Source organism: Quercus lobata, chromosome 2, assembly GCF_001633185.2.
Source record: "Quercus lobata isolate SW786 chromosome 2, ValleyOak3.0 Primary Assembly, whole genome shotgun sequence".
NCBI lineage: Eukaryota > Viridiplantae > Streptophyta > Magnoliopsida > Fagales > Fagaceae > Quercus > Quercus lobata.
Window position 1 is genome coordinate 76,115,193 of NC_044905.1, and position 17,693 is coordinate 76,132,885.

At 33.9% G+C, this 17,693-nt stretch overlaps 1 protein-coding gene and 1 pseudogene across 1 annotated transcript in view; both read left to right on the top strand.

Annotated features, from left to right (window-relative positions):
* The first annotated feature begins 5,285 nt into the window (after positions 1-5,285).
* Positions 5,286-17,693, top strand: part of LOC115976651 (probable phospholipid-transporting ATPase 8) — a 12,707-nt gene continuing 299 nt past the window's right edge. Inside the window, exons 1-12 of the mRNA XM_031098085.1 lie at positions 5,286-5,988; positions 7,398-8,734; positions 9,794-9,904; positions 9,995-10,271; positions 10,481-10,569; positions 10,652-10,760; positions 10,840-11,049; positions 11,176-11,301; positions 11,803-11,901; positions 12,166-12,357; positions 13,270-13,929; positions 17,448-17,693. The exon at positions 17,448-17,693 is cut by the window's right edge and continues 299 nt beyond it. Coding sequence (XP_030953945.1) covers positions 5,596-5,988; positions 7,398-8,734; positions 9,794-9,904; positions 9,995-10,271; positions 10,481-10,569; positions 10,652-10,760; positions 10,840-11,049; positions 11,176-11,301; positions 11,803-11,901; positions 12,166-12,357; positions 13,270-13,851 — 3,525 coding nt within the window. The 5' untranslated portion in view covers positions 5,286-5,595 and the 3' untranslated portion in view covers positions 13,852-13,929; positions 17,448-17,693. The remainder of the gene's footprint in view (positions 5,989-7,397; positions 8,735-9,793; positions 9,905-9,994; positions 10,272-10,480; positions 10,570-10,651; positions 10,761-10,839; positions 11,050-11,175; positions 11,302-11,802; positions 11,902-12,165; positions 12,358-13,269; positions 13,930-17,447) is intronic.
* On the top strand, positions 14,414-17,449 carry LOC115970956 (annotated as a pseudogene).

Genomic DNA, 17,693 nt, shown 5'->3' on the forward strand with positions numbered 1-17,693 from the left:
GATTGTTAATTTGTTTGTGTCCTTATCCTAATAATATCCACAAATTGATGTTATGTGTCAAGCTTTAATTATAATTTTTTTTTTTCAAACTTTGATCTGCTGCATGCATTAAGTCAGCAGTTATAATTGTAATGCTGCTACTATCCGCCTTTGCAACAAAACATAATGCCATTGTACTGCATTAGACTAATATTGAGGACTGCATCATTCATTATGGTCAATGACGTTCTTGTTGCAATAATTTGTTCACAAAGCACACTTCAATAACTCTTTTGTCATGGATTTTGGAAAATTCATGTTGCAATAATTTGTTCATAAAGGAGACTTTTATAATTAATTATTTGTAATAAAAAAAAAAAAACAAATAAAGAAGACTTCAAAAAAAAATTCTTTTGTCTTGGATTTTGGACATGATTATCTCATGTTGGACACATTTGGTATTAAAAAGGGGGTAGAAATAGCATGTTTTACCATTTTATTAATGTTCAAAAAATTACTTGGGCACTTCAATAATTTGATTTTTATAATCTCAATTTTTGTGGCTACTTTGGTTTTTTTTTTTGGTATATCTCCAAATCATTTAGTTTGCTTAACACACAGAAAAAGGATAATATTGTCACAAAGGAGAAAATATGCATCTAGCAATATTCGTACTCTACTGTTTCCTACATTTCGACTTTAGAGAGTCTTGTTCGTTTAGGGATATTGAATTTGTGGAGGAATGTTAGTCATTGGACAAATAATATGAGTGATGGTGTAGTTAATAGCCTTTTTAATGGTAATTCTTTACTATAGAAGTTTAAATAGAAAGAGATTCATCTTCTTTGAGTGGTGTGTCGCACGCTACTTTTTACTTCGGAATTAGTGGGAATCTGCCAAGAACAATGATCATCAGTGAACAATTATTGCCTTATGAAAGCAATGGGGTATCCACAGTTGGGAGCTCTCAGCATATTGTTCGTAGAGGTATGATCTTTATAAGGTCAATTACGAGCAAGAGATGATGAAATAGATGAATGGAAAACTCGTGGGAGACTATAATTTTTTTATTTTTTTTATTTTCATTCTGATTGTAAATTAGATTTCCATTAGTAGATATTGTGTTAAAAGTTGTTAATGAAACTGGTAGTGTTAGCAATTTAGCACAAATATAACTGGGCAACATGAAAACAGACAAGATGTATTTGATGAGTTTCAATTTTCTGTGAGAAGAGATATATTTGTAATCTAAACTATTCAAACATGGGACTTTTTCCTTGGAAGTCTTGTAGTCTACATTTTAGATTTCCCAATAATAAATGATAGTAAAATTTCTACTACGAGGAGTACAAATTTGGGAAGTTGGTATTTGTTAGTATCTTATGATTTTGTTTCCTCTGAACTTGGAAGAAAACAAAACAAGGATTATATTTCAGACAAAGTTTTGTTACAAAATTGGTTGTAACCTAAGGTTATAACATTACTCAATAAAATAAACATTATTGCATATTTTGAAAATCTAATTGCTGAATTGCATTTTTTTTTACGCTCTTAATACACATATCAAATTTTGTGTCAATCAGATATTATTTACTATAGGATTTATAAGGTTATATATTATGCATAATTTTAAATTACAAAAATTTGCAATTTAAATTGTGGGGGCCAGTCAATCAACAGGCCCATTAAGGTCAGGATCGTTGGGCCTGTGGCCCATCCAAGGATACATATCCGTCTGAGGAAGCCAAGTCAGGTCATAAGGGTAATTATTGAGGGGGGTGGTGGTAGTCAATATCACGAAAGTAGAGTTCCGTATTCGTCCAAGGACGCCATACTCCTCGGCAGTATGCGTCCGAGAACGATCAGGACGCAGTCTTGTTACAATCGGACCTCGGAATTGTGTCACCACTAAAGATGGGATAACAGACTAAGGGTAAGAAAGAAAAGGCAAACAAATATCTATAACTACAGCTGCCTCCGCATTAATTACCTCTCAACCAACTCTCTGACCGCATTAATGTGGAGGTGATACCTGAACAGTAAGGAGGCAGCCTTACAGCTGCCCATAGGAAGTTCCAAGAGGCGCTAGATGGGATAGAAAGAAATCCCCTGAACCCAACTTACACGTGTGTGGTGAGGATGGAACACAGAGGGTGGTATATAAACTGAAAGAAGAACATGCAAAAAGGGGATTGGAACATAAAAGAGAAAAAGAAAAAGAAAGACTGAAGAAGAAGAACGTAAAAAGCAAAAGAACTGTATCGATTACACGAGAAAAACCGATTGTTGTGCCAATTCTGGGCCTTCAATATACATGAGGGTGAAACTTTTCATTCCGCAAAAGTTAATTTAGTTTTTAATACCCACGCTTTACAAATTATATTGTTTGGGCCTGTTCACGTGCGAACCCAGTATCATTTTGGGTCGATACAAATCGAGTCCTTACATAAACAATTTATTAATGGCATAATTATTGATCTTTAATTTTCTAAAATTTTTGCAAGAATAGAGTATATAAGAAAAAGATGTTATTTAATGGTGGATTTTTCAAAATGGCCTCAAACAAAAAGATAATAAATGTTGTAGTTTTAGATTACAACAAGTTTTATAGTTAAATTTTGTTTTATATTTCTTAGTATGCAATAATTTTTGTAAATATTATAGTTCAAGCTTGAGATGAGTTTTTTCAATATTTTTGATATAATAGGGTAATTGAAAACAAAACTATTAAATATAAATCAAATACCTTAATAGGATATATTAATAATAATAAAAAAATATAGCTAGTAATATTAAATGAATAAATAAATATGTAAATAGAAAATACATTAAAAAAAAAAACATTATGTGCCTTCATATCTTATTTTTGAAATATATTTGTTAGAAGTTATCCCTTTTTCCTTTTCGGGAAAAATTAGAGAAGCTTTACTTTACTCATAAGTGACAATCACTTTCAGCAAAAAAAGAAAAAAAGAAAAAAAAAGTGACAATCACTTAGGTGCGATTCTGTAATTATAGGGTCTACCTCTACCCACTGTCATAGGAAGTGCCATTTGCTACACAAATAGTCAAATATTCAAATAATGATATGTTTTTTTGGTTGATATGACCAAACAATGCTATTATTTTTATCTTTCGCACATAGTTTCTCGTTAAGTTATGATTATTTTATGTAACAAATTATAATGGACTATTTGTTATTATTATATGAGCCCACTAATTTTTCTCCCATTACTTATAATCTAACATATAAGATAATTATGACAAAAGGTTTGTTTTAGATTCGTTTATTTTGTTGAAATTAAAATTTTTTTGCTGAAAATATTGTAGATAAAGGTAAAAGTTAGCTGAAATAGTACAATGAAACTCATGAATAGTACCAAAAAGTGCTGTGAGATTCATGAATAATAGCAAAAATAAGCTGAATAGTAAAACAAGTTGACAAAAATAATCTTTGCCAAACAGACACAAAGTGTATGTTAATAATATTTTTTTTTGAGACAAGTATGTTACTAATATTATTGATTATTATTAGATTTTAGAGCTACTCAGATTTCCATAGCATCAAGAGAACAAACCATCACACTTTTTGGCATAGTTTGCCAAGGGAAGTGATAGTTATATAACTTAGGGGAAAATCCTAATATGATTGGGTCTACATTGATTCAAGATGTATTAAATTTATTTTATTCTTAATAAAGTTTTGATATTCCTATAAAAAAAAAATAGTTATCATCGAGGCAAAGATACACTATGTCTCACACACACACACACACACACACACACACACACATATATATATATATGCACACACCAAAAAAATTGGAGTTTTGGAACATTTCCACTAGTGATACATTTTAATATATACTTTTTGGGTAATTATTGGGTATTCCCGGAGTATCATAAATGCGTACTCCTTATTCTCACATAACTGTGAGTTCCACTAATTAGATTTATGGACTTACAATTCATGTGAGAGGGGAGAGTGCGCATTTATGATACTCCCGGAGTATTTACTAATTTTCCATAATTTTTTTAGGGAACATTTAAATTTTTTTTTTGAGAAGAATATTTTAATATTTTTTATGGGGAAGAAGAGTCATATTAAATTAATATAAATCTTTTTATGTTTATGTTATCATTATTTTTATTATATACAAATCACAATAAAATACATCAAGAGTTATTATGCAAAATTCATATTTATATAAATTTAATCAGAAAACTTAATGTACAATACCCAAACAACTATAGTGTAAAATGTTTTACATGAATGTTCCCATATTTGTTTTTTCATTAATTGTCGTTTTACCATATGTACCAGATACTTTTTTTTTTTGGGTATAAGTATAAGGTACAAGTACTATTAGTCAAAGGACAATGTTTCTACTATTATCTAGTACTCTAGTGTAGAAGCCCTGTCCCCAAAATTTGTACACAATCAATATTCATTTCAGCTAATTACCAAAAAATGACTTGTATTTCATTTTTTTTTTTTGATGGATGTATTTCATTGATAAAATAACCCAACACAAAATAAATTCGAATTAATAACTAAAAAAATAAATTCAGATTAAATTTGCTTTTATCTTCAAATGCAATTTTTTATATATCAATATTTATCAATTAAACATATATATTTATATATATATATATATATATATATTCTCATTTCGTATCCATCTTTTTTGGCGTGTTACACGGCTGTTAAGAGAGAGAGAGAGACGTCTGTAAGTCCCAGCACTATGGGCTACGTGTAAGCACAGAATCGTGGCATGTCTCCCTACAGTATTACGTGAACTTTAGCTAGATTTCTTGAGAAACACCTTGTACTTGTTTTGTTCTGTTTTGTAAGTCCAGGGGCAACAATCTCCTGCTTCGCTCCTACTTTATCCTCTCTTTGTTTGTTTTTTTTTTTTTCTTTCTTTTTTGCTTTGCTTATAGAAGCGGCAAAAGTAGCTAACTACTACTACTACTACTACTCTTCTAGTATATATCTCATACAATACAAACCTCACCTTTCTCTCTCTCTCCAACAATTTAGCTAAACCCCACAGGAAAGAGATCTCTCTGGAACTTCATAGAACTCTAATGTTTGCCAACAAATTTTAGCCAGTTTTGTTTTGCCATATTACTTGCAATGTTTGGAGAGTAACAAGTCTGTTCTGTTGGTGATATTGAATGGAGCTTGGTGTTATACTTTGTTCACAACTTCACATACTTTCTTTCCATGCTTGGCTATAGATTACAAACGAAGTAGTAAATGCTCTTGAACTTATTAAGTTTTAGTTTTTATTTTTGATTGATTGCACCAATTATATGTATCTCAGTGGAATTGGTGTAAGTTAAATTACTTTTCTTGGGTTTTATATTTTTTCAAATTTTGTTGGTGATTTAAGGACATATGCATTAAGAGTATGTGAATATTTCTATATTGCAAACTATGGGGAATTAAGTTTAGAGAACTAGAGAAGTAGTTGTGAGTTGTGACATGTTTGGTTGGTTGGTGATTGCTCTGGAAAGTGATAAGAGAGATGTCAATGTGGATGGTGATGTGAGGGATAGTTTGGTTTTCTTGGAAAAAAGAAAGAGACCCATTCTGGTTGAGGTGTGAAAATGCCAGAAGAGAGAAGGGAAAGGATTCATTTTAGGAAACTCTATTCATTTGCATGTTTTCACTCTAAGTATGAACATAGCCATTCCCAAATTGGGCAGAAAGGGTACTCAAGGGTAGTGTATTGTAATGATCCCTATCATTCGGAGGCAGTTAAGTTGAACTACCGGGGAAATTATGTCTCAACTACCAAGTATTCCGCAGCTAATTTTATTCCCAAGTCTTTATTTGAGCAGTTCAGGAGGGTTGCAAATATGTACTTTCTTGTTGTGGCTTGTGTTTCATTTAGCCCATTGGCGCCTTTTTCGTCTCTTAGTATTCTTGCACCATTGATAGTGGTGATTGGAGCTACTATGGCAAAGGAAGGCGTGGAAGATTGGAGAAGAAGAAAGCAGGTAATATTTGAAATCAATTTTATTTTTTGTGCTATTCTGGATTTTGAATCTTGTAGATATCCTTGGACTATTCATTCTGTATGTTGATACACTTGTTATAAATTATTCCACACTGAAATATATTTTTGTCAAGTTTTGAGTTACATCTATAGTAAAAAGACTCTGTATTGGTTCAAACAAAGTTCGTTTAAATAGATATGCTGATATCATTAGAAGTGTATTGAGGAACTGGGTGATTGGGATTGTGGTCATAAATTTTATTTAAGGAAATGGGCAATTAGCATTGGCTTCTTCTAATTGCCATTAGGACTAGGAGTGCAAAGGCATCAGGGTCCTTGATTGGGACATTCATAATAAACAAGATAGTGAGCATACATTTCCTTTATCAAGTATTATTAGTTAAGTTCTGGTATGTTATTTCTGGCACTTGTGGTACCATATAAGTTCTGAAATAATGTGGGGTAATGGTCATAAATATTGTAATGAACCACACCATGATATCAAAACGCTTCTTCAAGATAAGAGTTGTTTTACGACCAAAATGGATGCTGCATGATTGGAATGAACCACATTACTATACCAATTGGATGTCATAATTAAACAGTACTTTATGAAAAATTTAAAATTCTAGGGAATCAGTTGAAGAGAATAAAGATTCTCACACATTTCATAAGATCATCCATATTGTCAATCTCTTATACCACCACTTTGAAGGCATAGAATGTCTAAAAAATAACTTTAGTAAGTTCATAAGTCATAGCTCTAATTTGAATCTCTTGAAAAAACACATAACTCTTAGCAACCAGACTCACTTCTACCATTCTGGTATTCAATAGTTGCCTTTTGCCAATGAGCTCTAGCTCAAATGGAACTTCCTCCTTCAATAATAATATGGAGTGTGAGATCATGAGACCAAGACATCTTAGGTGTGTCTGTGTGTAACTTACCAATTAAAAGAAGTATTCAATAGTTGCTTTCATAATGTTCATTCTGATTGCATTGGTTCACAAACACTGCTTTTACCCATCTATTATTCTCTACCCTAACTTCTATGGTGGGCTCTCCAAAAAAAATGTAGGAAAGAAAGTGTTGCACATCCAAACAAGTCATTTGATTTAAGATATGGGTGCCACTTTAGCCTCAGGTTCTCTATGTGAGCATGATATTTCTATATGGATCACTTCGAGGGAATATTTATCTCTCTGTCTAATGATTCATTTTAGATGTGTCTTGCTATTCTAATCTTACCTGTTTTTTCGAAATGAATCCTCCTTATCTTTTATTTATTTATTTTTTCATAATGTTCATTCTGCTGGAATCCTTTCTTGCACACCTACTCCATCCCTTTATTCTTTGGTATTCTTTATCTAATTACGTTGCTACTTACTGAATGTTGAAAATGGTTTCAGGATATAGAGGAAAATAATCGAAAGGTCAAAGTGTATGGTAGTAATTATACATTCCATGAGACCAATTGGAAGGAACTTCGAGTTGGTGATATTGTAAAGGTGTGTAAGGATGAATACTTCCCTGCTGATTTAGTTCTGCTTTCATCTAGCCATGAAGATGGGGTTTGTTATGTTGAGACCATGAACCTTGATGGAGAGACCAATTTGAAATTGAAGCATGCCTTGGAGGTGACGTCCCATCTTCATGATGAAAATTCCTTGAAACAATTTACGGCAGTGATCAAGTGTGAGGACCCCAATGAAAAGTTATATTCATTCGTTGGAAATTTGTCTTGTGATGGCAAAGAATACCCACTTTCCATACAACAGCTACTACTAAGAGGTTCTAAGCTTAAAAATACTGAATATGTCTTTGGTGTTGTTATTTTTGCGGGACATGACACAAAAGTGATGCAGAATGCTACAGATCCTCCTTCCAAGAGAAGTAAAATTGAGAAAAAAATGGATAAGATAGTCTACATACTTTTCAGTACTCTGGTATTGATTGCTTTTGTTGGATCTTTGTTTTTTGGAATTGAAACCAAAAAAGATTTCAGTGATGGAAACCTTAGAAGGTGGTATCTTCATCCAGATGATACAACTGTCTTTTATGACCCTAAACGACCATCACTTTCTGCATTTCTTCATTTCCTGACAGCCCTTATGTTGTATGGATACCTAATTCCAATATCTTTGTATGTATCCATTGAGATTGTGAAGGTTTTACAGAGTACTTTTATTAACCAAGATCAGCATATGTATGATGAAGAAACAGACAAGCCAGCACATGCACGCACATCTAATTTAAATGAGGAACTTGGTCAGGTAGATACTATACTGTCTGATAAAACAGGCACTTTGACATGTAATTCCATGGAGTTTGTTAAATGTTCAATAGCAGGAACTGCTTATGGCCGTGGTATGACAGAAGTGGAGAGGTCACTGGCAAGGAGGAGGGGGGATCCACCGCCTGAAACTGGTGATGATATTCAAGGGCATGAGGGTAAAAAGTCAGTTAGGGGTTTCAACTTTAGAGATGAACGAATCATGAATGGTCAGTGGCTTAATGAACCCCATTGGGATATAATACAGAAGTTCTTCAGGGTCTTGGCAATATGTCACACAGTGATTCCTGAAAAAAATGAAGAGTTGGGAGAAATTATGTATAAATCTGAGTCACCAGATGAAGCTGCTTTTGTCATAGCTGCAAAGGAGATTGGCTTTGAGTTTTTTAGAGTGACACAAACAAGCATCTCATTGCGTGAGTTAGATTATGAGACTGGAGAAAAGGTTGTTAGGTAAGCTCTCATGCAACAATTTATTTATTTATTTATTTTTTAATTTTTTCTATAATTAAATAGTTACAATGAGGGTTGGGGGATTGGAAACCTAAATGTCTCCATTAGAAAAACTATGAGGTACCAGTTGAGCTATAAGGCTCTTGGAAAGTTATTTAATATATTTTAGGTTCATTTAAGTATAGTTTCTACCTCCCATGCGGGCAGCTGCCTACAAACCTTTTGATGATTATAGGTAATTGCTCTATTTTGTCATATTTGAGATACCATGTTTTTATTTTGATGTAGAAAATTTCAGCTTTTGTTTATGAGGAAAGTCAGTCTGGTTGCACATTTAGATTCATACAATTTCCAACTTTCTCTGTTCTTGAAAACTGCAATCTGCCGCAAGTATACAATACAATTAATTTCATGATGTCTACAAGCACACAACTCATGTTTTAGTTTTTTTTTAAGGTCAGAAATATTTTATTTATAGAGTTGATGATGTCTGCAGTCGCATTATGTATAAAAAAATAAATCTTTTAGAACATCTAACAAGTTATTTTCTGCTCAATGATCTGTTAGGAAAAAGGTTTCTGAAAGCTCTTGCATTCATTAGGGAGACATCAAGATGATAGATTGAGGGAGAAAACTTATACTCTTATGAGGCCTTTTTGTGAAAAAAGACCATGGGATGAGGGAGCAAAGAAAATAATAGAAGAGTGTTTATGTGAGGAACTTGTAGAGAAAAAACTATATTGACCTCTCATAGAGAGAGACTAAACACCATTTTGCTTATATGTAAGTTTCTTAAAAATTTTAAGGCCATTCCTTTTTTTTTTTTTTCATCTTAAAAAAAAAAAAAAAGAACTTAAAAATCAGGTTCATTGTTGTGTGTGTCAAATCCATGGCAGCTACATCTAGGTCAATCTTGAGACAAATGCCCAAAATGCTACCTTTGGACAAGGCGTGTCATTGTATTTTTCTTTTTATTGATCTCTGTTTTCTTGGACTTCTTTTAGTTTCCTTTTTATGTATTTTTGTTAAACATCAGATAACTTGGTTTCTATATTCCAGAAAATACAAGCGTCTACATGTCTTAGAGTTTAGTAGTTCTCGCAAAAGAATGTCAGTGATTGTAAGGAATGCAGAAAATCAGTTGTTTCTACTTTGCAAGGGGGCAGACAGGTTAGAAACCTATGCATACTTGATTTAATGTTACATATATGAAGTTGCAGTTTGAGTCAACTGATTTCAATTTATTTGCATTTATTATAGTGTAATGTTTCAAAGGCTTTCAAAAAACGGGCGGCAGTTTGAGTCATGGACCAAGGATCACATCAAAAAATACGCTGAAGCAGGTCTACGGACCATGATAATTGCATACTGTGAGCTTGGTGAAGAAGAATATAAATCATGGGATGTGGAGTTTTCCAAGGCCAAAACATCTGTCACTACAGAGCGTGATGTATCGGTGGATGAACTTGCTGATAAAATAGAAAGGGATTTGATTCTTCTTGGTGCTACAGCAGTTGAAGACAAACTGCAAAAGGGGGTCCGTATTGAAAAATTGCAGTTTCATTATTTAATTTTTAGATTATGCACTCACTATAAGTTTAAGCTTTCTCTGCTGTCTTACTGTATGCCAATTGGAAGTTAATAACCATTAGGACCAAACCAGTTCCTCTCATTCTATTTTTGGAAACTTTGATTGCATTATTTTATGTGATTAGTTTCACTTCAATTGTGTTCTCCGGTGTTCAGGTTCCAGAATGTATTGACAAGCTTGCCCAAGCTAGAATTAAGCTATGGGTATTAACTGGTGATAAGATGGAGACAGCAATTAATATTGGGTATTGAAGAAAATTTTGGTGTAGAGATTATATATGTTATTTTTCTTGGAGTTACATATTTTAACTATTTTAATTTTTCCAGGTATGCTTGTAGTTTACTTAGAGAAGATATGAAACAAATTGTGATCACTCTGGATTCACCAGACATTGATGCCTTGGAAAAGCAAGGGGATAAAGAGGCCATTGCAAAGGTGCAAGATTTTGAAGTACACAAAATTTATTATTTTTTATTCTTTAGGCAGTAAGTTTCTAAATCATTGATTGTTATAGGCTTCTCTTGAAAGCATAAGGAAGCAAATTAGAGAAGGGATGTCTCAGATAAAGTCAGCAAAAGAAAGTGATGTCAAGTTTGGCCTAATAATTGATGGAAAATCCTTGGATTTTTCACTAAAGAAGGACATAGAGAAGTCATTTTTTAAACTTGCAATTAGTTGTGCTTCTGTTATATGTTGCCGATCTTCGCCCAAGCAGAAAGCTCTGGTAAGTGTTATGATCATGCTAATATCGAGTTTCTGCTAGTTTAAATTATCTAGGCATCTTAAGAATGGCTAGTTACTGTTTTGGATGACGTAAGGATAATCTGATAGAAATATAAAAGTTATGCAGGTTACAAGATTATTAAAAGGAGAAACAGGTAAGACAATGCTCGCTATTGGTGATGGGGCAAATGATGTTAGCATGCTTCAAGAGGCCGATATTGGAGTTGGCATTAGTGGTGTTGAAGGGATGCAGGTAAACATATATTTAATTTTTATTAATATGATGTGTACTTCTTCTCTTTTCCTTAATATGAATCTTCATTTCACAGATGTTTGGAGTCTATATTATTATTTTTCTCATATCCCTTATCTTCCCCCCTTTCCCTCTTTAGCTTATGTAAGCTCTTGTTGAAATTAATGAATGCTGGAGTTTCACACGTTTCTTGCCCATTTCTTGTGACTAATGATTTATATTTGATTTGGATTTGTGAAAAGCTGCAAAAAATTAGAGCATATGAAAAGAAGTTCTGATTAGAAACACTGCCTTTTCTTCTCTTTGTTTTGCTTTTGCTGACAATTAAAACTGGTTCAAACATTTTCCTTCTAGAGATTGTGTTTTCATGTAAAACCAGAGATATTATATATGTCTTATACAACCTATGTATGCACAAAGCATATGTTTTATTTGGTGACTGATTCAAGCTGAAAAAAAGTGAGGACCCAACTTCTGATTCCAAAAATTTCTCAACTGCAGGCAGTGATGGCAAGTGATTTTTCGATAGCTCAATTCCGATTTCTAGAACGTTTGTTGTTGGTTCATGGACATTGGTGTTACAGACGAATAGCAATGATGGTAAAATAGTTCTTCTAACTCAACCCCCCCTCCCCTGGCCAAAAAAAAGAAAACTATTATCAATAAGTTGAGGAAGAAAAATCACTCTTTCATTATATTTGTACTAAATGTTCATTAATTTTGTTTTAACTCTTTTTTTGGTGGGGTTTTTTTTGTCTGGGGGGGGAGGGAATAAGGACAGAAACTAAGTTTGTTTACTTCTCTTGCTTTCCTTTCTTCATCTTCAGTTGACTTGCAGTATCATCTTCTGTTTGGTTAATGCAGATATGCTACTTCTTCTACAAGAACATAGCATTTGGGTTCACTCTGTTTTGGTTTGAGGCCCATGCTTCTTTCTCTGGTCAACCTGCGTATAATGATTGGTACATGTCATTTTACAATGTCTTCTTCACCTCACTTCCCATAATTGCTCTTGGTGTTTTTGACCAGGATGTTTCTGCACAACTTTGCCTCAAGGTACGGAATTATTGCCCTTCTCCAGGCTTTATATACATAGTAAAAGAACTAATGGAAACCCAGGAAGAAAAAAATAAAGATAAGAATAAACCTGTTGTACCTTTAGCGTAACATATGGCCTGCATAATCATGTTTTACACATCAGCATATTACAGCTGCCGCATAGCATTGGGTAATTCCACTTAAACATAAGCAGTTAAAACAAATCAGTTCTTATCATCTATGCATTATTTAAAATAGTTGATACTAAAATATTTTTCTGCTATGAAGGGTTTTCTGTGTTATGCATGGTCTGCTTCTCTTGATATTGGGGAAAAAAAAACTCTCTTTGATTTACATTTCTCCAGTGGAACCTGCTTGAAGTATGTAATGCTTTGTAACAGGTTATATTTTTGGAATACAATTGAAGTGGGATTCCTATTGTTCTGTTTCTTATTTAAATTCTTCATGTATTTTACAGTGAGCAGTGCTTATTACACATTTTGACACAATTCCTCACAGGTGTTTCTTCATTAACCTTTTGCTCTGCAAATTTGATTCTATACCTGCAATTCCAATATTCTTTTTGGGTTATGCCTCCTCACTTCTGTTTCCCATAACTCTCTTTCCTGCTTCTCAAATTGATAGATTAAGCACACTAAATCTTTACAAGTATTCTTCAAAATCAAATACAGTGGATTCATTTAAGTTTAGAGGATGCCTAAATGGTATCATGACATGAAAATAATGTTTCAATATTTATCTTGCAACTTATAACTGTGATTCTATATAAACAACAATGCAGGCAAGTAGGTATATCTTAAACAGAATACTCATTTCATATAATTTCACCTTTTTGGTTCCTAAATATTCCTTGAGAGCTTATGTAGGAGCCTAAATAACCATTTATTTTTCATGCTTCTTTGTTTGCAGTATCCCTTCTTATATTTGGAGGGAGTCGAGAACATTCTCTTCAGCTGGTCCCGTATACTTGGTTGGATGTTTAATGGATTTCTAACCTCCATAATTATCTTCTTCTGGACAACCAAGTCGATGATTAAACAAGCCTTTCGGAGAGATGGGCAAGTAGTTGACTATGAAGTCCTTGGAGTCACAATGTATACTTGTGTCGTGTGGGCTGTAAATTGCCAAATGGCAATCTCCATCAACTACTTCACTTGGATCCAGCACTTCTTCATCTGGGGCAGCATTGCCTTGTGGTATAAATTCTTAGTTATTTATGGTTATCTCCCACCAGAGTTGTCAACAACAGCATATAGGGTTTTTGTGGAAGCATGTGCTCCGAGTGTTCTCTATTGGTTGATCACCCTCTTAGCTGTCATTTGCACTCTGCTACCTAATTTTACCTTCAGGGCTTTCCAAACACGATTTAGACCAATGTACCATGACATGATACAAATAAATGAGTTTGAAGGTGTAGAGGCTGATGAATTACCTCGGCGAGTCAGGAAGAAACTACATCTCATGGAGAGATTGACGCAGAGGAATTCATGAAGGACAGTATTTTTCTTAGCTTATATGAATTGGGATATTTGGTGGCTGTAGATGTTATGGTTGGTGCTTGAAGCATAGGTTGATGAATTGAAGAATTTTGCAACCAACATCCTTCTCAAGTTAGTGGTTAGTCACGTACTTGGATCCGTGCATCGATTGGTTAGTCACATATTGGGAGCCGTGCATTAAAAGGAGATATTGTCACTATAGAACAAGTCCAATTGGGTATTGGGGTAAGGGTTCAATTGTAAGTTGGTATAAGGTACTGGGATTCCTTTATTTGTAACTGTTTGTTGTGATGATAGTGGATTCTCAGAGGTGTTGACCTTAAAATCACCCGATGAGGTTTTTGCCTTGGAGGTTTTCCCCATTCATAAACAAATCTCCGTGTCAACTTTATTTTCTGCTGCATATTAACTTAGTTGGTGATTTGTTTGTGCTACCACGTTTATTGCATGTTAATCGGAGTAATTAATTAATTTGGCTAATTAATTGGTTGATTTATCACAAGGAGTCAATACATTCTTGGTTTGTCAAAAGTGATGTCAAGTTTGGCCTAAGAATGGATGGAAAATCCTTAGATTTTTCACTAAAGAAGGACATAGAGAAGCCATTTTTTGAACTTGCAATTAATTGTGATTCTGTTATATGTTGCCGATCTTCGCCAAAGCAGAAAGCTCTGGTAAGTGTTATAATCATGCTAATATCGAGTTTCTGCTAGTTTAAATTATCTAGGCATCTTAAGAATGGCTAGTTACTGTTTTGGATGACGTAAGGATAGTCGGATAGAAATATAAAAGTTATGCAGGTTACCAGACTGTTATTAAAAGGAGAAACAGGTAAGACAATGCTCGCTATTGGTGATGGGTCAAATGATGTTTGCATGCTTCAAGAGGCTGATATTGGAGTTGGCATTAGTGGTGTTGAAGGGATGCAGGTAAACATATGTTTAATTTTTATTTATATGATGTGTATGTCTTCTCTTTTCCCTAATATGAATCTTCATTTCACAGATGTTTGGAGTTTATATTATTATTTTTCTCATATCCCTTATCTTCCCCACTTTCCCTCCTTAGCTTATGTATGCTGTGTTGAAATCAATGAATGCTGGAGTTTCACACGTTTCTTGCCCATTTCTTGTGATTAATGATTTATATATGATTTGGATTTGTGAAAAGCTGCAAAAAATTAGAGCATATAAAAAGAAGTTCTGATTAGAAACACTGCCTTTTCTTCTCTTTGTTTTGCTTTTGCTGACAATTAAAACTGGTTCAAACATTTTCCTCCCAATGATTGTGTTTTCATGTAAAACCAGAGATATTGTATATGTATTATACAACCTATGTATACACAAAGCATATGTTTTATTTGGTGACTGATTCAAGCTGAAAAAAAGTGAGGACCCTACTTCTGATTCCAAAAATTTCTCAACTGCAGGCAGTGATGGCAAGTGATTTTTCAATAGCTCAATTCCAATTTCTAGAACGTTTATTGCTGGTTCATGGACATTGGTGTTACAGACGAATAGCAATGATGGTAAAATAGTTCTTCTATATATTTAATACTTAACCCCCCTCCCCTGGCCAAAAAAAAAAAACTATTATCAATAAGTTGAGGAAGAAAAATCACTCTTCCATTATATTTGTACTAAATGTTCATTAATTTTGTTTCAACTCTTTTTTTGGTGGGGTTTTTTTTCGTTTTTTGGGGGGAGGGGGGGGTGGTGTGGCGGGGAAGAAGGACAGAAACTAAGTTTGTTTACTTCTCTTGTTTTCCTTTCTTCATCTTCAGTTGACTTGCAGTATCATCTTCTGTTTGGTTAATGCAGATATGCTACTTCTTCTAAAAGAACATATCATTTGGGTTCACTCTGTTTTGGTTTGAGGCCCATGCATCTTTCCTGGTCAACCTGCATATAATGATTGGTACATGTCATTTTACATTTTTACAATGTCTTCTTCACCTCACTTCCCGTAATTGCTCTCGGTGTTTTTGACCAGGATATTTCTTCACAACTTTGCCTCAAGGTACGGAATTATTGCCCTTCTCCAGGCTTTATATACATAGTAAAAGAACTAATGGAAACCCAGGAAGAAAAAAATAAAGATAAGAATAAACCTGTTGTACCTTTAGCGTAACATATGGCCTGCATAATCATGTTTTACGCATCAGCATTTTACAGCTGCAGCATAGCATTGGGTAATTCCACTTAAACATAAGCAGTTAAAACAAATCGGTTCTTATCATCTATGCATTATTTAAAATTGTTGTTACCAACATCAATATTTTTCTGCTATGAAGGATTTTCTATGTTATGCATGGTCTGCTTCTCTTGATATTGGGGAAAAAAATTACATTTTTTTGATTTACATTTCTCCAGTGGAACCTGCTAGAAGTATGTAATGCTTTGTAACAGGTTATAATTTTGGAATACAATTGAAGTGGGATTCCTATTGTTCTGTTTCTTATTTAAATTCTTCATGTATTTTACAGTGAGTAGACATTTTGACACAATTCCTCGCAGATGGTTATTCATTAACCATTAGCTCTGCAAATTTGATTCTATACCTGCAATTCCAATATTCTTTTTGGGTTATGCCTCCTCACTTCTGTTTCCCATATCTCTCTTTCCGGCTTCTCAAATTGATAGATTAAGCACACTAAATCTTTACAAGTATTCTTCAAAATCAAATACAGTGGATTCACTTAAGTTTAGAGGATGCCTAAATAGTATCATAACATGAAAATAATGTTTCAATATTTATCTTGCAACTTATAACTGTGATTCTATATAAACAACAATGCAGGCAAGTAGTTATATCTTAAACAGAATACTCATTTCATATAATTTCACCTTTTGGGTTCCTAAATATTCCTTGAGAGCTTTATGTAGGAGCCTAAATAACCATTTATTTTTCATGCTTCTTTGTTTGCAGTATCCCTTCTTATATTTGGAGGGAGTCGAGAACATTCTCTTCAGCTGGCCCCGTATACTTGGTTGGATGTTTAATGGATTTCTAACCTCCATAATTATCTTCTTCTGGACAACCAAGTCGATGATTAAACAAGCCTTTCAGAGAGATGGGCGAGTAGTCGACTATGAAGTCCTTGGAGTCACAATGTATACTTGTGTCGTGTGGGCTGTAAATTGCCAAATGGCAATCTCCATCAACTACTTCACTTGGATCCAGCACTTCTTCATCTGGAGCAGCATTGCCTTGTGGTATAAATTCTTAGTTATTTATGGTTATCTCCCACCAGAGTTGTCAACAACAGCATATAGGGTTTTTGTGGAAGCATGTGCTCCGAGTGTTCTCTATTGGTTGATCACCCTCTTAGCTGTCATTTGCACTCTGCTACCTAATTTTACCTTCAGGGCTTTCCAAACACGATTTAGACCAATGTACCATGACATGATACAAATAAATGAGTTTGAAGGTGTAGAGGCTGATGAATTACCTCGGCGAGTCAGGAAGAAACTACATCTCATGGAGAGATTGACGCAGAGGAATTCATGAAGGACAGTATTTTTCTTAGCTTATATGAATTGGGATATTTGGTGGCTGTAGATGTTATGGTTGGTGCTTGAAGCATAGGTTGGGATGAGCATGTAGGTAGAATCTGTTAGTCTCACATTTTCATGTAGATTAGTTATCTGTTAGTCTCTCAATTTTGATTGCAATCAAAATTGAGCATTGCCCATTTAAAGTTAATCGCCAAATGCATGTCTCCCGTTGAACCTGACACACACACATACCCTTTTCTTTTAAAGGCTGTAGCCAAGTTGACTGCTGTTAGAGAGGGTGAAAAGATACATTCTATTTCTATAAGGAATGGGTTTG